Source organism: Centropristis striata, chromosome 15, assembly GCF_030273125.1.
Source record: "Centropristis striata isolate RG_2023a ecotype Rhode Island chromosome 15, C.striata_1.0, whole genome shotgun sequence".
Classification (NCBI taxonomy): domain Eukaryota; kingdom Metazoa; phylum Chordata; class Actinopteri; order Perciformes; family Serranidae; genus Centropristis; species Centropristis striata.
In genome coordinates this window covers 5,609,170-5,636,435 of record NC_081531.1, presented here as the reverse complement: position 1 = coordinate 5,636,435, position 27,266 = coordinate 5,609,170, and the positions used below count along the sequence as shown (strand labels likewise).

At 38.3% G+C, this 27,266-nt stretch overlaps 1 protein-coding gene across 1 annotated transcript in view; it reads left to right on the top strand.

The window, feature by feature from the left end:
* LOC131987140 (protein turtle homolog B-like) overlaps positions 1–27,266 on the top strand; it is a 175,897-nt gene that overhangs the window by 53,418 nt on the left and 95,213 nt on the right. The window contains exons 3-4 of the mRNA XM_059352310.1: positions 8,662–8,808; positions 24,752–24,903. Coding sequence (XP_059208293.1) covers positions 8,662–8,808; positions 24,752–24,903 — 299 coding nt within the window. The remainder of the gene's footprint in view (positions 1–8,661; positions 8,809–24,751; positions 24,904–27,266) is intronic.

Sequence of the window (27,266 nt, the reverse complement as noted above, 5' to 3'; positions counted from 1 at the left end):
TTGGGGTCTTTTTTTGTCATTTTGGGTCTTTTGGGGTCTTTTTTTAATCATTTTGTGTCTTTTTTTGGTCATTTTGTGTCTTTTTGTCATAGCTGTTATATCTGAGCTCCCTCCGCTATAGTCGTCTTCCGTCATGATTTCAAAGTTCTGGAAAAGTCCCATGTTGCATTGCGACACTCCCACATGTATTCTGATGCATTTCATTGGCCAAGAGACTGAAAATAGGTGGAAAAAACTACAAATACTACAAAAATCTGCTTTCCTGGCTTTAAACACAACACAAAAAAGCAGCAAAAGTCACACATGTGAGCAACAATATATTGAGTCCAGAAAAAAACTACCGCGTCCATTTTTATATATTGTACGATAAGTCGATATAGTAATTATGGTGACGGGCCTACATATACCGACTGTGTACAGCAGTAACATTACCTTTGATGAACACCATCGCAGTGGTAAGAAGTCGGACCGCAGCACCAGAGGCAGCCTCGTGTGAAGATGAAAATATAGACCCAAGGCGAGTCCTCTTATGTTATCACAGTTAACGCCAATCATGAGGAGTGGAGCTGTGCGACAGACTGCAGCCAGCTGATACAAGAAGCAGCCAGACTCACTGAACACTACGAGATTGCAGGAACAGCTGGACTTGTGTCATAATTACTTCAATGCACAAAGGTCTGGCTCACTGCTGCTTTTACTGCCTTAGGGATATTGTTCTTTTCACTTATTACAGTTTTTTTTCACAGTTCAGGCTGGAAAGGTCTGCCGCAATTATTACATAATTGCCTGATGATTGCAATTACAGTAGTGTTCAAAATAATAGCAGTCCAATGTGACTAACCAGATTAATCCAGGTTTTTAGTATACATTTTGTGGACTGATGAGAGTAAAATTGTTCATTTTGGGTCCGAGGGCCGCAGACAGTTTGTGAGACGAGCCCCAAACTCTGAATTCAAGCCACAGTACACAGTGAAGACAGTGAAGCATCATGATATGAGCATGTTTCTCTACTATGGTGTTGGGCCTATTTATCACATACCACACTCAAAAAAAGCAAACTGGGTGTCTGTTACCTTACCCTTAGTCTAGCATGTAGCTTCTACACTGCAAAAAAAGAAAAGTTAGGTGAACTCAAAATTTCAAGGCAACAAACTTCGATAAAATTTTAAGTTGGACAATTAAACTAAATATTTGAAGTTTTGTTTTTGAGTTTGCTCAACTCTGAATTTCTCTGGCACGATTGTAAAGCCGCTATGAATGTTAGCTAACGTTGTGACCACAATTTTGAGTTAGCATTGATACGCTAATGGCTACTCTTGTAGCTGTAACAAGCAGCGCCGCTAGCATCAGTTAGCCGCTGGCATCAGTTAGCCGCTAGCTTTCGCTAATGACCAAATTTCACAACAAAGAAATAAGAGTTAGCAGAACTATTGTCCCTTGTTTTGAACCCCAACTTAAAGATATAAGTAACAACAATTCACCAACTTGTTTTTGAGCAGACAACTGGCTTCCTTTGTTGTGCTAACTTACATTATTGCCCTAAATGTCAGTAATTTATATTCACAAGTTTTACCAACTTAAATCACTGTTTTAGGCCAAAAAATACAAGTTGGCTCTTTTGCAGTGTGGCAGAGATTGTCTCATTTCAGTCTGTGTACAAGCAGCTCCCAGTATTCCTCCGAAAAAGAAATTAACTGGATGCTGCCTGAAAAGATTAATTGCTGTTGTGGGTTTTTCTCGGCTTAATTCACCAGTGGACTTTCATGAAGTTTGCCCACACTGGGGTTTTGTGTGTGATAATTGCTGCTGAAAGCAGTTAATGAAGAATGAATACAGAATAAGGTCAGACAGAGTGTGGAGGGTTATTCTAAATGCCACCAAACAGAGTAACCCAAACCTTTGTTTTGAGTGGCTTCTCGTCTCAGTCAATAGGAGCTCTGGCTGAACCCTCAACAAGGTTCTATGGGTCATTTGTCTGCTTGTCAGAATGTTGAAATTAAACTATTGTTGTAGTAAATAGTGTCAGGCAAGATTTTTACTTCCTGAAGCACGTGGATTGGTAAGACTGTACTTGTATATAAATTGTATCATACAATGCAGCATTCATTATTCGAACAGCTTTTGGACATTTTCAGGAGCTTTTGTCTAAAGCAAAGGTCTCAAACTCAAATTACTTGCTGGAGGCAGTATCAAAATGACCAAAAAAAGACACAAAATGACAAAAAAAGACACCAAATGACAGAAAAAAAAATCTTAAAAAAGACACAAAATGACAGAAAAAATTACTTTAAAAGAGACACAAAATTATTAAAAAAGACACAAAATGCCCCAAAAAAGACACAAAATTACAGAAAAGACACAAAATGACCAAAAAAGTCACAAAATTACAGAAAAGACTAAAAAAAACACACAAAATTACTTTAAAAAAGACACAAAATGACCAAAAAAAGACACATAATGACCAAAAAAGATACAAAATTATTTAAAAAAAGACACAAAATTATTTAAAAAAGACACAAAATTACCAAAAAAAGTAATTAAAGGGACCTTCCACACACAACACGGTAAATATGCCATTCATATAAACTTTCATATCAAGGTGGGGGCCACAAAATATCGTCACGAGGGCCGCAATTGGCCACCAAACGATTAAGTGAGGAAATAATTGCCAGATTCATCGAAAAAAGAACATAACTGTTAGTTGTAGTCTTGCTGCACGGAGCATTTTCGTGTACCTGAGAAATCCCCCTGCCAATGAATTGTGTAATTAAAAGATTTAACAGGGAAATACTACTGCAGGGCTTAATAACATCATGCTGATACACTGTCACTGCTCCACAGGGTGTAAAAGAGAAACGCTTACACCTAAGTGACCTATTCTATCACAGTCGATGCTATTTTGTGCATGGTTTACTTTTCCTTAAATAAGGAGGGACTGGAAGTGGAACTGTAGCTGTGCATCAGACTCCCTGAAGGCTTTTTCTTTCTTGCTATAGTTTCAAAAGATAATCTAACAGGCTGGAGTGCCTGGTGACAACATCATCCATGCTTTGAATTTAAAAGGCTGGCACAAGGACAGTTGTCATGAGAATATACTATCCAGTCACACCAACGCCATCTGTATGACAGATTTATTCTCTCCGACTGAATGTTTTACAGTAGGGATTCCTGCTGCCATAATGTAGTCAGCCTGCTCGGATGTCACCTTGTGAGAGGCAAATCCTGTATTTTACTATACAGAATCACAACAAGGGAATAAACTGAAGATATGTGAGCCATTGTGCTGTTAATCTCCCTTTCTAGTGTTTATTCCTGCACTAAATTCCAGGTGACTGTGTTTCTTTAACCCTTTGATGCACAACATGGGTCTAAAGTGACCCGACAGAGTTTGTATATTCTATATCTTTGCAATAAATTATTTTCATCATTCAGTATTCCAGGTTTTCCTCAATTAGTTTGTTTTTGATCATCATCCATCCTAATTTGTATGTTTTCCTTTATTCATTTTTGAATTAAATACCTTTTTGAGTCACTACCCTTCTAATGCACAACATAGGTCAAAAATTACCCATATCCATTTTTTTAGCTACTACTACTACTTAGCTAACTTCTTGTCTAAGTATTTAGCTAAGTAGCTTGCTAAGCTAAATGCTTCTTTTCTAAGTATTTAGCTAAGTAGCTTGCTAAGCTAACTACTTAGCTAACTTCTTGGCTAAGTAGTTACTACTAACTACTACTTATTGAATCTGAATCTAGTTCACTGAATGTTTGTTCTTTTACATTTCACGGTGTTCTAACTTTCACATGATGTAATGGAGATAAATATTTAAACAGGCTTGTTGTTCCGCCTTTAGCTGTGAGTATCCTCTCACAAATTAACATCGGGCAGTTATCTGGTTGACTTAAATGAAGAACATCCACACTGTGGAACTTTTAAGTTAAAGTCACCAGTCAGTCAGTTATTAACAACTGTCACTGAGTTATTTCGTGTTTGTTTATCCCACTAGTATTTTTTCTTTGTGTCACATAGAGGCCAAAGAGATATTGTGAATAAAACGAACATATCCAGGTATTTTACCAACTTGGAACCAGATAGTATTGGAACCCGTCCCTTCTGCATTGTATTGTGTGTGTGTCTATCCAAAGCCTGATATATCTCATTTCTCTGTGCCAGAGAGCTCCATTGTTGTCCAAAACCCATTAAAAAGACATCAATGGCTCAATATAGCACTGGGTGACATGCTCCTTCATTACCATGAACACACACTGAGCCTTACTGAGCCGTTAAAATAAAAAAATAAAGCTATACTTAATAATTGTGGGTTGTTTTTGAAGATATATGTCTTCTTTAGGAAGCAGTGAGAGCCACAGACAGACATGGGGAGTCAGTGTTGAGAAACACATTGTTGGTTTTGGTCTTTCCATGAAATTTGTTGAAAATAACATAATTATAGAGAAACACCAGCTTAATCCTTTAATCTTAAATAAAACACATTTGGGCACCCTGGTTTCCCTACTGTTCAAATAACTGATGCGTTGCAATGCAAATAGCATTATGACGACAATGTCTTCAGCTTTCTCTCCGTCCTGTGTTTACTAACCTTAAAATCCATTCCTGGTAATATCTTTTTGTTGAAGCATACGGAGGCTTTCAGGAAATGATAACTTACTGAAAACAAAAGTGAAACCTGCATTCATGTTCTCCAAAAGAGCTGTCTCACACAAACACACACACACACACACACACACACACACACACACACACACACACACAGAAAGCATCATCCCACTGATGTTGATCAACTCTCTCTCTCTCTCTCTCTCTCTCTCTGTATAAACATTAGAGGTGAGGAAAAACCTCACCAATGTAACCTAACTTTGGAGCATTATTCAGCCTTTTTTCCTACAAGATATCATAACATGATTGGTACCAATAGATTCCTTTCGGTCAGGGATGGGTAACTTAAATGCTGGAGGGGGCCACATTTTTCATGGACACTACCACAGGGCCACATATAGGAGCGTGCCCTTAACCAGATATGATGAAACTGCAATTTTAAATATGTTTATAGTGCAGTAACTTCACATATTTCATGCTCAAATGCATGTATAACAGTATAAATAGGAATACAAAAGGTTAGAAGCAAATAAAAATAACCACTTACTGTGATTTTTTTTTTTCAGTGCAAGAACAGCAGACCAACATTAATTGCAAGAAGTAATTTTGTGAATTTTTATAGTGAACTTTTAAGATTTCATGCTCAAATGCATGTAGTTGTACTGAGGGCCACTTCAAGTGAGGGTGTGGGCCATATGCGGCCCCCGGGCCTCCAGTTGCCCATCCCTGCTTTAGGTCTTCTTCAAGATGAATTTCCAATACAGGAAATGATGTAGTCTGGACAACTAGAAAGTCCAGTGAAGGACCTGTTCACTCCTGGTTTATCTCCAAACGCAAATGTTTTTGTGAAATAATAACATACAGAAACAGTTACTAGGTTTACATTATACCCCTATTCTACAACCAGGGGTTCACGTCCCATGCGTAACTTTTGGGTTTTTCATGTGGCTCTCTTCACCCTTGTGACTAATCCCCCTACTGGCATTTAATTACATTTAGTTACTGTTGAGAACTGTACCTACATTAAACACAAATTTTCAGGGTAATTGCTGTATTAATGTGTGCGTAGCCTTGTGTGAAACTTGCTATAAGCAAGTTATAGTAAGCCCTGCCATGCTTTGATACAGTGATGTCAGAGCAGCACCCTTTGTTTTGTTTATACAGACACACTTTTGCATGATTCATTGTTTATTAACTTATATGCTTGAATACATCAAGTCCAAAAAGGACATTCACCACTGTTTGGACAGACTGTTTACCCTCACACAGAGAGAAATGGAGGTGGAATCAAAGGCCTGGTGCACAGTAGTGAATGATACCTAGATACTGTATACAGTATAATAAATACATAGTTCACACTCAATCAGTAACATGGAGCCGCTTTCCAGTCAGCTGAGAGAGGAGACAGACATGGTTGGAAGCTGGACAAATATAATCTGATATATAAATAGCTGAACCAGGACACACACACAGACACGCATAGTCAGGGCCGACTCTAGCCCATTTGGTGCCCTATAGGCGAGATCCATTCGTGTTGAACAGCTCTGCTTGCTGTTTCACGGAGGGCTATATAATACAACTGTCTGTCTATGTAATTATTAACTTACAAGTAAATTCGCAAAGAAGCACAGCTGGAGACCGCTAATAAAGTTAGAGACAAGAGAGACAATGCAAGTGCAAACCGCGCGAAAAATGTGTTTAACTGTGTTAAGCTAGCATTGCTTTATTGCAACCTAGCTAGCAAGCTAATACAAATTAAACATCTTCACACAAAAAGGAATTTAAAAAAAGATTGTGACTTCTTCTCCTCCTCCTCTATTCTTCTCTTTCGATATTGCGCACCGGAGATCTTTGACTTCAGCCGTTTCATCTTGCAAGATGTATCAAAACATAACGTGTCTGTCACTTGATGTGACCTGAGCTCTGTGACAGCGATCTGACCGTCTAAAGGGGGGCAAGGCAATGACCACACGTCATGTGACTCAGCACCACAAGTGACAAAATGTCATTGTTTATCTGTTTCTTTATTTATTTATTATATAAGATATATCAAAACATAACGTGTCTGTCACTTGACGTGACCTGACCTGTGACAGCGATCTGACCGTCTAAAGGGGGGCAAGGCAATGATCACACGTCATGTGACTCAGCACCACAAGTGAGAAAATGTCATTGTTTATCTGTTTCTTTATTTATTTATTATAGAGTATATATTAAAACATAATGTGTCTGTCACTTGACGTGACCTGACCTCTGTGACAGCGATCTGACCGTCTAAAGGGGGGCAAGGCAATGACCACACGTCACGTGACTCAGCACCACAAGTGACAAAATGTCATTGTTTATCTTTTTCTTTATTTTGTTAATATTTATCATTTTCAAGACAGAACAAGAAGGGAGGGCACAGTCTGCATTGAAAATGATTATTTATTGTTTTGTTTTTTTCTCCCTCGAGGGTGACTGGCGGCGCCCCTCCAGCCGATGGCGCTCTAGGCGACCGCCTATGTCGCCTATGCCTAGAGCCGGCCCTGCGCACAGTCACACCAACACAAGCTAGGGAACAAACGTCACTTTGACTGTCTACCTTAACTCAGCGAGGCGGCTGATGCATTCACCTGGTGTGTCATGCTGCAGAGGGGATTTAGGAAGGCAAACAGAAATTAGTCAGGAATACCCACAAAGTGGAGAGGATCGGGGAGAGTGAGGGGATTAATGAGGGATAGCCAGGCTTTGATAATGCTGACGTTTTGAGCCGGCGTGTGCTCCCTGAAAGCCCTTTGTTTAGCCTTTATTGCCAGTCGCCATCTGTTATGATCCGGTTGCCAGATTGCCCAGAGCAACATCATCAATCCCCCTCTCTCAGCTTTTGATCTGTAAAAGTAAAAATGCAGCTATTCCTGAGTCCGTCCTCACAGAGTCAAAAGCCGATATGTGTTCTGACGGATTGGGACTCCTGCTCAACCCAGAGGCTCCTCTGTTGTCGTGTTGGCCACTTCCCACTCCTCAAAGGAACTAATGACCTGTCCTTGCCTCAGTGCATCTCCAAAATAGACACCATACACATGGAGATGAGGACTTCTCAGCCACACTGAGGCTTAAGTGACAGATTTAACTGCGTATATACAACTGCAGTTGCTGTCCGTCTTTGATGTTGTGTTGCACATTAACTCTATGGAGTCTGTGGCTATTTTGTCCATTTTTGAGTCCTTTTCATGTCTTTTCGTGTCTTCTTTGGTCATATGTGTCTTTTTTGGTCATGTTGTGTCTGTTGTTGTGTCTTTTTTAGTTATTTTGTGTCTTGTTTTGGTCATTTTGTGTCTTTTTCTGTCATTTTGTGTCTTCTGTGGGTTTTTGTTTGGTCAAATTGTGTCTTTTTTTTGTCATTTTGTGTCTTTTTTTGGTCATTTTGTGTCTTTTTTGGTCATGTTGTGTCTTTTTTTTTAAGTCATGTTGTTGCTTTTTGTGTCTTTTTTTGTCATTGTGTTTCCTTTTTGGTCATTTTGTGTCTTTTTTAGTCCTTTAGTCCAACATAAAATGTTATTTTGAATCTTTTTTTTTTACTTTCAAAACACTATCATGCTCAATAAAAAAATCAAACATTGCAAATGTGAACAAAGTTTGCAAATCTAACATATAAGAGGGTTCCATCCAGTTCTATCATTTTATACTAAATATATTTGAGCTTGTCTCCAGTTTTACTTGGTATATCATCATCAAACTGAAACTGGCCTCATGGAGTTTAGTGTTTTTATCTTGTTTTTAGATACACCTTTTTGCAGTGCAGCAGCGCTGATGTTACCCCGAGACACCTCCACTAACACACTCTGTGATCCCTGCATATTTATATATCCGAAGCGCTCAAAGGTTGATTTTCTCTTTAACATTCATCTGGCGTTTCTCTCCTCTCTCCTCTTTATTCATTCACCTCTCACCTGTTCCTTTCTTCCCTTCATTTCCCTCATTAAATTCAATCCACCCGTCCTTCTCACCTCTCTGTGTCCCTTTCTGCTGACACCTCATCCCCGTGTCTGTGTTTCGACCAGGCCGGGCCAGTCTGCACGGCAAGTCCTCCCTGCGGATAGAGAATGTGCGATCAGACGACCAGGGCTGGTACGAGTGTAAGGTGCTGATGCTGGAGCAGCAGTATGACACCTTCCACAACGGCAGCTGGGTGCATCTAACCGTCAACGGTGAGTAGCGTCAGCATGCTTTATTCATACGCTTCAAAACAACAACAGACACGTCAATGGTGCAGAAGCAGATATACAGTTCATATGTGCACTGATATATTATTTCACTTGTATATTGATGAATAGCGTTATTATTATAAACAGCATTCGCTAGTAAAGATGGGCCTTGGTTTAAGAATTTTTTTAAGGCCCCATTAATTTTGAGACATCACGATCAATGCAAACACACACACACACACACACACACACACACACACACACTCAAGGTTATAATAGTTTTGAATTTTTCATTAGTTTTAGTTTTAATTGGGTTGTGAATATTTGTTTTCAAATTCAGTTACTTTTAATTAGTTTTTAGAGTGAGTTTGCTAGTTTTAGTTTGGTATTTATTTTTTTGAAATGCTTTACTTTTAGTTTTGTTTTTATTAGTTTTAGTTTTTTGTAATGGGGTGTTTGTTGAGTGGGAGACTCTGCCTGTAGCTGGGAGAGACTGCTGCAGGAGGACTGGGCCGCTTGTGAGTGCTTTGGGACGGCGTCTGCTTCTCATTAAGAAGAGTAGGAACGAGTCTCCAAAAGTCTCCAATAACACCAGAAAAAGTAGCTAGATTTGTCACCAGTCGCTTTTTTCAAAAAGGGTCTCTAGAGGGTCTGAATAGTCGCTAAATATAGCAACAAAGTCACGAAGTTGGCAACACTGCTTGCCACGTCAGTCTGTTGTCATATTTGAACTCCGTTGGTTAGCCGCTACAAAAGTACCTGTATGGGAACAGAGGCTGAGGGGAACTAACTACTGGGCGGAGCTAGAACATAGCCACATTTCCAAAAAGTACTCAGAAAGTACTCAGTGGAAACACCTATAGAGACAGACAACCATTCATGCTGTTTTTCACACCTAAGGGCACCTTAGAGTTGCCAATTTAACTTAAGCTACTTATTTTTGGATGCTGAAATGGGGGAGACATGCAAACTCTGCATAGAAGAGCTGCTGGGATTCGAATCTGCTAGCCACTACTGTACCATGTCAGGCCCAGTTTCTTTTAAAAACATGAACCTCTCTTCACATCGGCATAGATTAGATCCACTGCACAGTGAGTTATTTAGAAGGAAACCCGTCAGTAACATTGCTGTATGGAGTGATCTGTTTTGTCCAGATATCGTCTGGTCAAACACAAAAACACTGAATCTGTCAGCACGTTAGCGAGTCTTTCACTACAAAGCCTGTTCTGTAACTGGTCGGTGTTCAGTGTTTGCTGCATGAAATTTGCTGTTATTTTTGGCATAAAAAATGTCTCTCTGGTATCTATAATAGGCTTAAACTGCCCCAAATAAAAAAATGCTCTGTTATAAAATGTAAAAAAAGAAAACAAAAGGAAAATAAATATAACCAGACAGTTTTTCAGAGCCTAAGGGGATGACTTCAAAGAGTTTCAATGATATAAAACACAGAAACACAGAAAATCCATTTGAGATTTAAGAACCATTTGGAATTTTTACTTCACTAAAATTCTTGACCAAAATCAATCTTATATCTTTTTCTCTGGCCATTGATGTCAGATTTTCTCCCTGGGTAGATTTACTGTCCAGGAACCAGGAGGTCAAAGGTTAAGTCCCTATTGTAAGAAATCCAGAGTATCCAGAACAGTGACTACTGCTCATTGCTTGTGGTGTCTCAGTGGCCTCCTGGTGGCTCTGCCATTACTGGAAGATTGACAAAGTTGTCCCTGAGCAAAACACGTCCCCCCTCTGCATGCTCTGTCACTGATAGTGTCTCTGGAGAGGAGCAGCAGACAAACACCTCAGTGTAAAATAAGTAACCCACTCACGGGAATCTCTCACAGAAACTAATAATAATCTTGCCTTCACTTGGTAGCTCATGCATTCATCAAGACACCTAATCAGACAGCATATGATGACGCTAGTTGCTGTGGTAACAGACACACCAGATACAGAGTCCCGCACCCCCCCGCAACCCCCCCACTCCACATGGTCACGGCACATTAGCTCAGTTTCATCAGTGCTGCTCTGGTTCAGTTTGACTTCGCCTTGCCTCTTCTTGCTCTCTCTCTCTCTCTCTCTCTCTCTCTCTCTCTCTGCCTCTCCCTCTCTCTCTCTCTCTCTCTCTATTTTTGGGGTCTAAGACCAAATTTTTAACATACCCTCAATTTAGCCCCTTCCCCTAATATTCTAACCCTAGGAAGACTCTGACCCTAAAACCCTTACCCTAATCCTAACCCTAACCCTAAAGACTCTAACCCTAGAAGACCCCCACCCTAATTCTAATCTGACTCTAACCCTACCAACCCAAATTGGTACCAGTCTCAATCATCTTCCTCCTACTCTCTCTCTCTCTCTCTGGATCAATAAATTGAAGACCACATTCCCACAGGGATTGAATGAAAAGTTATATTTTCGGGCCTAAGGCCAAATTTTTTAACATACCCTCAATTTAGCCCCTTCCCCTAATATTCTACCCCTAACCCTTGGAAGACTCTGACCCTAAGACCCTTACCCTAATCCTAACCCTAACCCTAAAACCCTTACCCTAATCCTATTCCTAACCCTAAAGACTCTAACCCTAGAAGACCCCCACCCTAATTCTAATCTGACTCTAACTCTATCAAATTGGTACCAGTCTCAATCATCTTCCTCCTACTCTCTTGGGTCTCTCTCTCTCTCTCTCTCTCTCTCTCTCTCTCTTTTCGTGAATCGCTTAAAGGCCTCAGGCTTCCTCCTCTGCCTTTTTTCTCTTTCTGTCCTCATGTCTGTCACTGCTCTGCTGTCCTTCAGTGTCTTATTACCACATCAGACATGAGCCACAGTCCTTTTATCAGTTGTAGAAGTCAACAGTCAGTGGTGTATAGGTCACAGCCGACTGGGCTGCTAGTTCTACCAGAATGTTGAGGTCAGAGATGTGCCAAATTATTTTTTTATGTTTCTCTCACTGGACTAAAATAAGATGAAATAAGGAGTTCTACAGTCTATGACTCAGAGTTTATTTAGAGGTGTAAAACTGACAAAATCATTGTTAATTAGTGTTAGATGATATCTTATATTTTTGCAACTTTCCATCATCAGCCCAACAACTGGCAATTGCCAATATATATGAGAGGATATGTATAGGCATGCTTCCATTAGGTACTTTTCCCTCTAGCGAGAAAGTACCTGCCTTAGGTAGGTACTTTATGAGTCGCTACTGAGCGGCGATTTTGCGCATGCTTTATTTATTTGCAGACTGGTGCAGACCAAGGTTATAATAGTTTTGGATTTTTCACAAGTTTTAGTTTAAATTTTGTTGTCATTTTTCGTTTTCAAATTCAGTTAGTAACCACTCTACCACTCTGGTCCTGACCTTCTTGCTCTGTGTAAAACAGCCTGCAGCTAAAGTTGAAGTTTTGCTAAATGTTTATCCACAGACTGTTGGTCTCAACTGAGTCATTCATGGCTTCCAAGTTGCATAAATGAATGCAGAACAAAATCATTATAAAGGATCTGATGATTGCAAACAGTTTATTTTTAATTACATTTAAAAATTGTGTAGAATACTTTTTTGGGGGGATGAAATATCACCATTTTAAGCTTAGATTTGGTTATTTTTTCATTCTTATGGAAGTGTTCATCACATGAATTATTCAAGGACCATCAGTAATTAGAAAGCCCCTCAATAATTTCTGCTTTTACAGCTCAGGGCAATTTTCTTTTTAAGAAAATGTCTTTCATGGTTGTGAGGTTCATTCAGGTTAACTTGTCTAATGAGTACTATTTTCAATGTATTAAATATTGAAGTGATGGAACTCGTATTGTATTTTTTGAAAATTGTTGGGCAACAAATCCCAAACTGTTGGTTCACATGAGTCCAGTTGTGAAACATGATCCCTCTATAGAGGGATCATGACTAGTAAAGACTAGTATACTAGTCTTTACTAGACTACATGTCATGATTGGATGTATTGTACATTTTACTGTAATCACTGTCTACTCTAGCGTTTTTGTTGAATAGAAAATGTGTTTAAGTGAGGAGATAGTCGTGACATTGAAGGCACGCTTTATTGAATTTGTAGCTGTGCTTTCTAGTGTTTCAGTTTTTCACTAAGAACAAAAGAGAGAGCTAGATGTCAGTGAAGGTGTGGGTAATAGCCAGTGTGGGTGGGAGGTCAATATGAGAACAAACTTACAGTATACCAATGAGAGTGAAAACTAGCTTGGTTCAAAAATAGTCGCCTATAATATGGTATGTGTTGTGGAACTGCCCACTGAAAAAAGATGTTGCTTGGTGCATTTATGCAGGCAGCCAATGGGAGTTAGGTGGTTTTAGGGTTAGGGTTGGTGGGCCAGCCTTAAATGTGCAGTAGCACCATTTACAGGTGCATGGTAATAAATTTGAATAACATAGAAAAGTTTATTTATGTCAGTAATTCAATTCAAAAAGTGTAAATAACACATTGTATAGATGCATTACACACAGAATTAAACATTACATGTAGGGCTGCACGATTATGGCCAAAATGATAATCACGATTATTTTGATCAATATTGTAATCACGATTATTAATCACGATTATTCATCATGTTAGGGAAAACATCTGTATTTTTATTGCACTACTTTTAAACAAACAACAGGAACAGTTTTTATTGTCCGGTGCTTGTTGTAAAGAAACAAAGATTGCTAAGCTAACACCTCCTGCAGCAGCAGCACATACACACTGTACTGCTACAGAGCTAACTGTTAGCCTATTAGCAATTTGCAGACTGGACGCTAAGGGGTTAACATCCCCTCTGGCTCTGCAGCTGGGAAAGACTGCTGCAGGAGGACAGTGCCTGCCGGCACCTCCGGCTTGTTAAGAAGTGTATGAAGGAGTCTCCAATAACACTAGAAAGAGTCACTTGATTTCTCGCCAGTCGCTTTTTTGAAAAATAGTCGCTAAGGGGGTCTGAAAAGTCGCTTAATATAGCAACAAAGTTGCTAAGTTGCTAACACTGCTTTGTTGGCTTTTACAAATGGCGCGTGTTTATCGTTATTTCCAATCAGCAACCAGGCTTTTTTCAGGGGAGAAAAACGGCCCCGCCCCCTGGTGGTTGGTGGACTACTGGTGTAGAAAGTGCTTGAGGTTCAGGTTAATTTAATCGTGGTGGCCAAAATCGTGCTCACGATTAAAATTCCACTAAGTGTGCAGCCCTAATTTCATGTCTTAACTTATTTAAAGTATTCTAAATATAATGATTATGGCTTACATTTAATAAATACCTAACATTCAGTGTCTCTATTACATGTTTAATATGGAAAAGTATGTCCATCTATATGACTCAATACTTGGTTGGGGCTGTTTGGCTTGAACTACTGGAAATGGACTTTTCCATCATATTCTAATGTATTAAGGTGCACCTGTAATGCAGCACCATCAGATTTTAAGCGTCTCCAAAGAGATTAAAGTTCACAAGGAGGGCAGCAGGCAACATGGGAGCTCCCTGTGTGACAGCAGCTGCCTTGAGTGCTACAGCGACTCACTAGCTAGCCACGCTGGCTGAAGCCAGGGAGATTTGCTCGGTGAAATAAAGGTCCAGAGACATACAGCAGTGAAGCGGAATCAGGGTCGGGGGGGACCGGGGACTCTGGGGAATCCCTGCCGCTTCACTGTACGCTGATGTCATCCACATGCAGTTCCACTGGGGAGAAGTCCCACCTGTGATTGGCTGGCAGGAAGAAGCAGTTCAGGCAGGGTGTCCAGTCTTTGATGTTCTGCACCATGAACCATGTCTTTATTATACAATCCAATGGTTTGTGGATGTAGAAATCATGGTGGGTTCACCAAAGAATAGTAGCACTTTTAATGCCTGGTACAACTAAAGGTGCATTTGTTTGGACAAATATAATGATAACAACAAAAATAGTTAATACGAGTTTAATTTAAGAGCTGATATCTAGACATTTTCCATGGTTTTCTTAATAATAACCAAAATCATTATCAATAAAACCATGGAAAATGTCTAGACTACTTAATAGTCCAACAGCAGGCCGACCAGCTTGGTGTCTGTTTCCAGTCCTTTTATTTTGAGAATCTCTCTAAAAGCCAGTCCAAGGCTTACTCTTTTTGTCCATTCCCCTCTCGCCCCCTCACTCACTCCTTTCTTCCTTTCATTTTCCTCTTTCGTCTCTTCCAATCTGCCATAACATCGTAGACCATGGGTCTCAAACTCACGGCCCGTGGGCCAATTGCGGCCCTCGTGACGATATTTTGTGGCCCCCACCTTGATATGAAAGTTCAATGTGAGTTTTATATGAATGGCACTTTACCGTGTTGTGTGTGGAAGGTCCCTTTAATTACTTTTTTTGTAATCTTGTATCTTTTTTAAATAATTGTGTGTCTTTTTTTGTAATTTTGTGTATTTTTGGGTCATTTTATGTCTTTTTTAATAATTTTGTGACTTTTTTGGTCTTTTTTTGGTCATTTTGTGTATTTTTTAATTAATTTTGTGTCTTTTTTGCGTCATTTTGTGTCTTTTTTAAGTAATTTCGTTTTTTTCTGTCATTTGAGTCTTTTTTTTTGTAATTTTGTGTCTTTTTTTTGGTCATTTTGATACTGCCTCCAGCGGCCCCCAGGTAATTTGAGTTTGAGACCCCTGTTGTAGAGGCTGCTGAACTGGGGTCTGTTGCACGTCCGCCCTGCTCCGATGCTCCCCACCAGTATTCCCCCCTGCCCCAAACCTGAAAACCTTCTCCCTACACCGGTCTAAAGCTTCTGTGCTAGCGGGGCATACACCAACACTTGGTCCTGCAGTGCGGCTAACTGAGCTCGCTGACCGCAACTGCATTTAACAGCAGTTAGCAACAAGTAAAGCTTTCTGTCTGTCAGTAAACTCCATAAATCCCTCAGAGTCAAAGCAGAGCAGCTCGAGGATATCTGTAAAATATGATCCAGTTTCATCAAAATCAGCGAGATAGCTTGTGGTGTGTACGTGGCAAAGATCCACTTCTCCCGGAAATTTTACCCGCCCACCAAAGTTACAGAACAGCTCTTCAGGGGGCAGAGTGGGAATGACTGAGGCACCATTGATTTTGATTAAGAAGCTGACATGTATACAGTATACTGCCCTACAAAGCCTAACTGCAGTAACTACATTTTTGGTTGAAATTGAGTTATAACTAAAAATGAACTCCTTGATGTCTGAACAAAGTTTTAGATTTCATTTTTGCTTTATTTCAGAGAAACAATGATATAAAAATTGCAATAACTACTAAATCCAACTCAAATCCAAAGCAGAAGGCAGTAAGTTACAGCGTTATAAAATATAACACTTCTGTATAATAAGTCTAAAATACACAATTCTTTGAACAGAGATGTTAAATACACTTAAAACAAAATCAATGTGAAAATGTTTATTCACTGAAAATAAAATATTAATGCTGAAAGAAGGCAACAACATTGTTGTTACTGCACTCTGTTAGTTCATTATTATTGGAACATTTTACAGCAAGTGCAGTAACTACATTTTTGGGGTCAAAGGTCAAATAAATCTTTTTCCTGTGAAAGTGGTTTTACTGGCCGATCTGGAAACGGGGACCTTTCCCCCGCTCATCTATTGGTTGGTGATTGTGTTACGTCACTGAGACTTGAGATAATATCAATTAGTTTGATATGATCCAAACCCAAGACTAGGAAAAGACTGATATGAAACAGAGCAGATTACTACCTTACACTTAACCATGGAGATGACGGAGCGCCGTGACTCCAGTAAAACTCCTAGATTTACTAAAGACTTTCAGTTTGTAGTCTGGGACTGGGGGAATATTTTGGTATAAGCCCAGCATAAGTGTACCAGCACCATGCGTAAGTATAGGTAATATTTTTAGGATTTGCCGTGACAGAGTCTTAAAGGTTCAGCTCCCTGCTACATACTCATGCTGCATGGAGCTCCAGCAGTGCTGCTATTTATAGAGCCCCATTTGCAATCCACCTCTCCCTATCATTGAAAAAAAGACACAAAATGTCAGAAAAAAAACTAAATTACTTAAAAAAGACACAAAATGACCAAAAAAGACACAAAATTATTAAAAAAAAGACACAAAATGACCAAAAAAGACACAAAATTATTTTAAAAAAGACACAAGATGACCCAAAAAAGACACAAAAATACCCAAAAGGACCAAAAAATACACAAAATTACAAAAAGAAGTACAAAAGTATTAAAAAAAGACAGAATTACCAAAAAAGACACAAAATTATTTTTAAAAAGACACAAAATGACCCAAAAAAGACACAGAATTACCAAAAAAGACACAAAATTATTTAAAAAAGACACTAAATGACCCCAAAAAGACACAAAAGGACCAAAAAAATACACAAAATTACTAAAAAAGACACAAAAGGACCAAAAAAATACACAAATTGACCCAAAAAAGATACAAAAGGACCAAGAAAATACACAAAATTACTAAAAAAGACACTTAATTATTTAAAAAAGACAGAATTACCAAAAAAAGACACAGAATTACCAAGGTTCAGCTCCCTGCTACATACTCATGCTGCATGGAGCTCCAGCAGCGCTGCTATTTATAGACCCCCATTTGCAATCCACCTCTCCCTATCATTGTCAAACATCAGTGGTTTTCAGTGATAACTCTGAGCACTTTAGCTGTCAGCCTTGTTGGCATTGAAGAAGTAAGCGATGCATATAGATTCGGGGTGAGATGCATATAGATTGTGGGTGAGAGTGCTATATCGCGCTGATGCTTTTCCTCTACAAATTGACACTTATGCTTCATTCCTGTGAACTTATATCACCTTCAAACTCCTTCCGGACAGAATGTGAGCGGAGAAGCAGATGAGCAGGAAGAGAGGCTGTTTGTAAGGATGATGCAATTATTGTGTAAGACGTTTAGCCGTTCTGTGTAAGCCAGACCGGTTATTGCATGGAATCAAGTCTTAACTTATTCAAGTTATTGTTGTTGTTTGACATATATGCAGTTGGAAACTTTTTCTATGAAACCCAAATAATGCATTATAAACATACTACCATGATTATAGCACTGTATTAAAGTCACTCATACACTTAAAGAAACAGAATATTAGATTTAAATAATAAGATTACGTCAACCGGTCCCACTAAACTAATTTATTTAAACTAGAAGTATACCAGATGATTAAGTTTCAGCAAACCGTCTCAGTTAAAACCAGAATAAAACCAGTTAAAACCAGAATAAAACCACATGAAACCAGAATAAAACCAGTTCAAACCAGTTAAAACCACTTAAAACCAGAATAAAACCAAAATAAAACCAGAATAAAACCAGAATAAAACCACATATGATCAGAATAAAACCATTTAAAACCAGAATAAAACCACATATAACCAGAATAAAACCACATAAAACCAGAATAAAACCAGAATAAAACCAGTTAAAACCAGAATAAAGCCACTTAAAACCAGAATAAAACCAGAGTAAAACTAGAATAAAACCATTAAAACCAGTATGTTGAATTTATTAAAAATCATTATGTTGAATTTACTAAACATCATTATGTTGAATTTACTAAGCATCATTATGTGCCATTTACTAAAATAACTTATACTGAATATACTAAACACAAATTAGTTGTAGTTGGTAGTCATAATCCACTATAACAATAATCATAGCACATTTAAAAAAAATGCACAATGACTTTTAAGGTTAGCAACATAATACTTTAAGTAATTATGTTTAATACTTCTTTAATACTCATAAGTGACAGCAAGTGACCAGCAATTATAGTATTATGACACCAAACCATATAAGTCATTATAAATATACCTTAATTATTGTTGTAGCGTGTTATTACTAATGCCCTGCTTAGTCTGCTGCCCCCGCAACCCGGCCCCGAATAAGCAGACAAGAATGGATGGATGGATGCTATCAGCAGATAATAAAGCAATATATGTATGTTGCATTATAAATTATATTGCATTATAGACACGGGCATCATAGAAAGTGTTACCATGCAGTTTTTACCCATGCATCGGCTGAGAAATTGAATGTTTGGGTTTTTATGGATGGATGCAGAGGATCAGTGTAACTTCACTCAGTCCTGTGGGCAGTATCCCAGTTTCTGGCTTCTTGGGGCATTGCTCTCTGCTGTTCTAAAAATGATTTAGACTCCCACTGTTTTCCTCACTCTCCCTCACAGTGCAGGCCCCTATCCAGCATGAGGTGATGCCAAAGAAGCAAGGTTCATATCTCCCAGGGTTAGTCTTCAACTGCTCCCCCTAAAATAGCCTCAGCACATCCTCCCTGCTTGCCATCCTTGTATTCTGCAGCAGAACTCTGCAGTGGCTGCATGCAGCACAACAGCCTCTTCTTTTAGATTAGATTAGATTCAACTTTATTGTCATTGCACATGTCACAAGTACAAAGCAACGAAATGCAGATAGCATCTAACCAGAAGTGCTTAAGCAGTAATTAGGTGAATCATATTGCAATATATACAGGAATGAATTGTATAAAAATGCAGTATATATAGGTATAGATTATATTATAAATAAAAACATAAATATATGCAGATCTAACTGTACATTTGTGCAAGTATATATATGTATATATATATATATATATATATATATATACATATATATACATGCGTACATACACACACACATATATACACATATATACACACACACATGTATATATATATATATATATATATATATATATATATATATATGAACAAGGTGAAAGTGCCGTGCTTCAATCTATCCTCTCTCTTTCATTCTCTTCTCTGAGTTTTTGTTTCTCTTTCTTTATATCTCTCTCTACTACTTTTTCATTTATTCCCTTCTCCTCTCTTGAGCTGATTGGAATCTGCAGAAACACACACCTACAGTACAAAGCACAGGTTGAGGTCACTGAGGAAAAGGGGATAAAAGTGTCACTGCGCCCCCTCCTCGTCATGGTCTAAAAACAGATTTAGATATGACCACTGGCCACTGCTTTGCTTATCCCATATGCTGTCGGATTAACAAGCACAGCTCTGAATGCAGTGTCCAAACCCCCCCAGACAAAATGCTGCATTAAGGAATAGCCCCCGTCCAAATCTAACAAGTTCACTGTTTCCCACAGAATTAGAGTTTAGTGGTGGTGTCAGCTGGGGACGGGGCATCCACAGTTTGGATAAGCGGTTGAGGATAAAGGATTAATAAATTAAAACTTGTGTGTATGGTTTGGCAGACTTAAAATGTAACATGCAATGTATTCTTTAGCGGGATGTGATGTACATTTACATTTAAGAACATTCTTAGGAACAACCAAATTTCCGATCGGTATGTGACCGCTCTACCAACTGAGCCACAGCCGCCCCAGTTGTGTTTTGCTGCCTGTACAAACAGCATACATTGACGTTTCTGAGGGGAGACCAGTCTCTTCTTTTGCTGTTTTTCAGTTTTGGAACTATATATAAAGTTTTGACAAATAATGTGAAATGTGTTATATACCATAATGTTGCAATGTAAACATAGATTGTATTTTTTTCTCATTTTAGTTCACTTTTGTTTTCCTGTATATAGATAGTGTTGTGGCAATTTTGACAACTGCACTAAGTTAATGGGTGAGCTGGCCAAACACAAAGCACTCAATACTCTGTTCAGCAAGTTTTATTAGCACATTCGTGTTCCATACACCGCACAATTCCAAATGGCTATTTTACAATACAACAAAGTCCCATACACCGCTCGACTTATGACTGTTGCACTTTTCAGCACTGGCTCTTCAGCAAGACTCAATGCGGTCCTATCTTCCTGCCCTATACAACACATCAGGACAGAGTCCCCTGATCTACATGTTCCCCTCAATCATGGTGTTATCAGAGTTAAGGCCCTAGTGAGTTCCCATAATGCCTTGTGTCTTGAATATCAAGTAGGTTGCCGCCTACTTCTTGTACCACCATGACAGGAAGTACCAAATTTCCTTCACAATATAGATATCAGATTTTAATGGGGAAAAAAATACTGGTTACACCAACTGACACTGGATTAGATCACGTCATTGACTCTTATATCACAATATAAATCAAATCAGTATTTCTGCTTCAAGGTTCTTTTTACTCCTAAGTGAGATGTGAAGATATCTACAAGATATATTGGTTCCTGAACAGTTAACACGACTAGGCGGTAGAAAGTCCATGTTGTGACTTTCACAGAAGATAACTCATGTCACCTCCAACAGTGAGATGTTTATTTTTACGATAGCTGTAACGGCAACAGAAACATCTTTGATTGGCACTTGAGTCCGTAGACACCCAACAAAACAACACCCTCCTCTGTGTCAGAGCCATCAGTGGGCACAGTGAGCACTAACATTTTATAGCCTGTCACATATGCCACAGCTCTGAATAGGTCAATGGCATCCTGGCCCCTCCATGGTAATCACTGCCATGGTGGATTTATGGATCACATCTCATTACCTGCAGATTTTGCATGACGGGATGCAGTGCACTATTAGCAAGCATGGCAAACCCCCACATCATTCATAAAACAACACATACTTTCATCATACAATCTCAACCTGGTCTCACAGGAATCCGTGAAATAGCCACGGATTCTCTTAACTCAAAATCCGTAGAATAGCCACGGAATCACTCAAATTTCCGTGAAACTGACACAGATTTTGCTACAATGCAAGTTAATGACAGTCATATCCCGTGGCTATTCCAACATACAAAGTGATTATGCACATTCACTGAGTGAATATTTAGAAAATAAAACATATATTTCTTGCTAGAAATGTAATCAAAATCCATTTTGAATAACAAGTCAAAAATTTTTTTCACTAAAAATAAGAGAACTGTCCGCCATGTTTTTTGTTCTGATCGCCGGGACCTTAAAATTCACATGACTTGGAACAAACCAATAGGAGAAAATATCCATGGAATAGCCACGGGATATGACTGTCATTAACTTGCATTGTAGCGATGTAGTGATATTCTTTTAGGGCCATATCGCCCACCCCTAATATTGAGACATATTTAAGCCCATACTGCATTGGCTATTGGCCCAATTGTTAATTTAAACATCCTTATTGCATCGGCTCAGAATTTCACAACTGCTGCATCCCTAAATGACATGTTTGCAATAGAGAGGCTGCAGGATTACACATGTAAGCAGATCAGCTTCAGTCCTAAGGTGATTAGATTGAGAATATCAAAACAGGAATTATGTCTGAACAAAATCTGCATTAAATCAGTGACAATGATATCGACATGTGTGTGTGGCTCAGGTTAAACGGGGGTGGGGTAGTTGTGTAGAAAACACAGCTTAGTGTATCTGCTGGGAAGATGTGCCAACTGTCTTGTATGATCATCCCTCCTCATAATCTAGAAGGCCTCTGAGCTAAAGAGGATTGTGAAAAATGGTTTTACAAATCGCAGCATTCCTGGCACATCACTAACAAAGACACAGACTTGATAGAAGTGTTAAAGCCATAAAAAGCAAGGTGAAAACCTTTTTTTTCTCCAGTTTATCGACTTCAAATGGGTCATTGGATATTAAGACATACTGTATTCATTACTCGACCTTCACTACACTCCATGTATTTCATTTATGCAAAATTGAGTTGCGATTATGAATGGAGACATTTAGAGTAAAAAAAAAACTTTCCAACTCTTAATTCAAAGGACTTCTGTCCTTGAAGGAAGGCAAGAACATATTCTCCTTTTTATTAACCCTCTGATGCACAACATGGGTCTAAAGTGACCCAACATAGTTTTTATGTTCTATATCTTTACAATAAATTATTTGCATCATTCAATATTCCAGGTTTTCCTCAATTAGGTTGTTTTTGATCATCATACATCCTAATTTTATGTTTTCCTTTATTCATTTTTGAATAAAATCCCTTTTTGTGTCACTACTCTTCTAATGCACAGCATGGGTAAAAAATGACCCATATCCATTTTTTAGCGAAGTAGTTTGCTAAGCTAACTACTTGGCTAACTTCTTGGTTAAGTAGTTAGCTACGTTGCTTGCTAAGCTAACTACTTAGCTAATTATTTAGCTAAGTTGCTTGCTAAGCTAACTACTTAGCTAACTTCTTGGCAAAATAGTTAGCTTAGCAAGCTACTTAGCCAAGTAGTTAGCTATGTAATAATACAAAAACGTTCTTTCTTCATAAAGTATGAGAGGCAAAATGGAAATAATTATCAGTTGTTATCAAAAAAAAGATATTTAAAAAATACTTGGAATATTCAATCATAAAATAAGTTGATATCAAAAGATAGAGCACAGAAACACACAATAAATAAATAACATGGGGAATGATTGTGGGTCATTTTTTACCCTTGTTGTGCATTAGAAGGGGAGTCAATATGTTGTGCATCAAAGGGTTAAAGATGCTGTTGCTGCTGCAGAAAATGTCAGACCTGCCGCTCCCTTTGGGACTGGATTTTTCTCGACAAATGTGGATTCAAACATTAACACTTTGTGAGTGTGTGCTTTGCATACAAATGCATGCTCTGTTGGTGTAGGTGCACTCGCAACAGCAGAGGTAAAAGTCGTTCATGTCTATTCCTCAGCTGTTCTTTCACTTCAGATGTGTGACAAGCATTCCAATGCTGTCGTCTGTACTAGTACAAATCTAAAACTTTTGATCCCCGAGACATGTGCAACCAAGCAAAGGCAAAGGTTTACACACACATGCATTATTGAGAGGTCTCTTGGCAACCTGTATGACTGACCAGTCTCCTGTTATTATGTACACTTGGCTTCCAAAACAGGAGGGAGAAGATTCTGCTACCAAGTAAAAACATAAAAAAAAACCATTATCAAGGAAACCATGGAAAATGTCCATATATCAGCTCTTAAATTAAACTTTTGTGCTAGGCAAGAAACTCACGGAAACAAGGGTGGTCTTATAATTTCAATTCCATGACTGTATATACAGAAAAACACACAATAAGTGGTTTAACCAATTTTAATTCTCGTGTTTGAAGTTTTAATATTATATTTGGACTCAGTGAATGTTGTGTAAATTGAGATTTGCAGGCACGCTATAAATCTTGTTGGCAAAAGTTTTTATTCCAAAGGGATCTACTGTATATACTGTGCTGTTTTTTTGATATATGAACTGTCATTGTCTGATGAATGTGGTGAGTTGCTGCTAACAGTACGTAGCACTTTGTATTGGGTCAAAAGAAGAAGTCTAGTTTTATCTGTGCTTGAGCCTTTTGAAATAACGTCTTAACCCTCTGGAGTCCACGATAGCTCTGGAGCACGACTTCTTCATGACGTCACAACATAAAAACAAATTAGCATCGAGCTCTGCTGTCAGTTTTTCTCTAAAGTTTTGGCTTTTCCAGAAGTTTCCATGTCCAATTTAATGCATCAACCCTTTTTTAGCAAAGGAAAAAAAAACACCTTGAAGTGTATTAACATGATTTTACTATTTTGCAGATATTTTTCTAATTTAGCTTTGTGCATTTAGCATTTGTAATGCAATCTTTTGTGTTTACTGTTTTTTTAATATAATTTCTTTGTGTTTTTATCTGTTTTTTTGTCATTTCTTTGTGTGTTCTTGTGTTTTTTATGTGATTTTTGTATTTTTATTTTTATTTTTTGGTGTGTTTTGAGTGTGTTTGTACGTGTTTTTTATATTTGTTTGTGTGTTTTTGGTTTGTTTTTCATGTTTTATGTGTTTTTTGTATTTTTTTGTGTGTTTTTTTGTTTTTTTTGTGTTCAAAATGTTGATCCAGTAAGTCAAAAGGAAAACATAACCAGGTCATATAGGTGAGGTTGTCTTGAAAACAATGACACCAACAGGTCATGGTAAAGATTTTTAAGTGGTTTATACAGGCAGAATGAAAAGGAGTCCAAAACCGACAAAATAGCCCCAAACTCCAAAGGGTTAAATAATGGGAATGCTTAGACTTCTAAGGATAAACTCCATTCATGTTTCTAAACTTCTCCCTCTCCTTTGACTCCTCAGCTCCCCCCACGTTCACGGATACACCACCTCAGTATGTGGAGGCCAAGGAGGGGGGTAGCATCACTTTGACCTGCACGGCCTTCGGCAACCCCAAACCCTCGGTCAGCTGGCTGCGGGAAGGCAGCCTCATGGTCAGCAGTGCCAAGTATAAGGTATGTCGCTATTCAATGTCTTTATGTCTCATCTGGATTATGATGATGTTCCTCATCTTAGGTTGTAGGTTGAATCCCACAATAGTTCTGTGTGAGAGGATAGGATAGGATGCCTCCTCATTCATTTTAATAAGACCACTGCATGAGATAGGGCTGGGCGATATGGACCAAAAGTCATATCCTGATATATTTAGGCTGAATATCGATATATATGATATATATCCCGATATTTTTATCGCAAAGTGAGAGCAAATGTCCAGTCAAAGTCAAATATGACATGTCACAAGTAGTTTTATTGAAACAGTTTATTTAAGTGAACATAAATACTGTATAACAACAGGAGTAGCTTTTCTTTTTTAAAATCAAAGATCCGTAAAGTGCACATTTAACCCATTTAAGGCGGGAAAGCATTACCTCATTTCTACCATTAAAACCGGGGGAGCTGTTGTGTTATTCTACTATTAAAGCCGGGAAAGCGGATTTCGTCGTTTTGTAGTATTTGTAGTTTTTTCCACCTATTTTCGGTCTATGGGCCAATGAAATGCATCAGAATACATGTGGGAGTGTCGCAATGCAACACATTGATTTTAAAAAAAAAACTTTTTTGAAGATTTCGACAAATAAACTCAACTTCTCATGAAAGCCACAGGTATAAGCTCTAAAAAAATACTTTTTGAATTTCATTTCTATCTGCTACAGAGGCTGAAAAATCTATTATTTAGTAGGAATAGTTGACACTTCTGTTGAATTTCCGGAAAAAACTTCAGGTTTTAGGGGGTTATTTTAAATCAGGTTTTACAGGCATTTTTTCCAGGCGTTTTACACACACACACACACACACACTTATCCAACAACACATACAAGCAGTGACAAGTCTCTAGTCTCTAACTTCTAGGACACTTACTGCAACCAATTTACACATTAGTTCAAGTTAACTTGCAGATATTACATAAACTTTGGTTTTTGACCTGTACCAGGTCCAAAAACTGAAGCAATAATCCCACACACAGAGCTAAAAGGAAAGCTTGCCATCATGTTTTGCCTGAGGCTCAAACAATCCTCTTCATGGACATCTGCTCCCTAAACCATGTGCATACGTTATGTATTCACTGTAGCCTGGGCCTTACAATTCAATTATCACCAGTAAGACGATCCTTATTTTCATTATCTTCCTATTCTAAATCACTAAAGTTGTATTTATATAGCCCAATATCACAAATCATAACACTTTACAGCTTGGTTTTCTTGATAATAACCAAAATCATTATCAAGGAAATCATGTTAAATGTCTAGATATCAGCTCTTAAATTAAACTTATGAGCTGTTTTTGTTGTTATCATTATATTTGTCCAGATAAATGTAACTTTAGTTGCATCAGGCATTAAAATAAACAAGAAACTGAAGAAAACAAAGGTGGTCTAATATTTTTTTCCATGACTGTGTTTGAAGAATATGGTTCAGGGATGATGTTGAGCAACTTCCAGGTACCTGAGCCACACCACCTCCTCTCCACCATGGAGGCCTGAAAGGGGCAGAACCCCAATACACCATTCACATAGAGCATAGGTCTCAAACCCGCGGCCCGCGGGCCAATTGCGGCCCTCGTGACGATATTTTGTGGTCCCCACCTTGATATGAAAGTTTAATGTGACTTTTATATGAATGGCACTTTACTGTGTTGTGTGTGGAAGGTCCCTTTAATTACTTTTTTTGGTAGTTTTAATAATTTTGTGTCTTTTTAAAATAATTTTATGTCTTTTTTTTTGTAATTTTGTGTATTTTTTGTGTCTTTTTTAAGTAATTTAGTTTTTTTTCTGTCATTTTGTGTCTTTTTTGATCATTTTGTGTCTTTTTTGGGGTAATTTTGTGTCTTTTTTAAATAATTGTGTACCTTTTTTGGTAATTCTGTGTATTTTTTTGGTCATTTTGTGTCTTTTTTGTAATTGTGTGTATTTTTTGGTCATTTTGTATCATTTTTAAATAGTTTTGTGTCTTTTTTAAGTAATTTTGTTTTTTTTCTGTCATTTTGTGCCTTTTTTGGTCATTTTGTGTCTTTTTTGGTCAGTTTGTGTCTTTTTTTATTAATTTTGTGTCATTTTTGGTCATTTTGACACTGCCTCCAGCGGCCCCCAGGTAATTTGAGTTTGAGACCCCTGACTTAGAGGGAGCAAGACACAAGGACACCAGGCCCACTAGGGACAGAAAGACAAGAGGAGAGGCTGAATCTCCTGGAGACTTAGTGAATCTATTAGTGAATATGATCCTGGTGGGATTTACTGTAAGTGTAGCAGCTCAGTGAATAAATTGTCATGGCAGTTGGGATCTTTCTTCACACTTACTATGGCGGGTTGGGGTTACTTTTA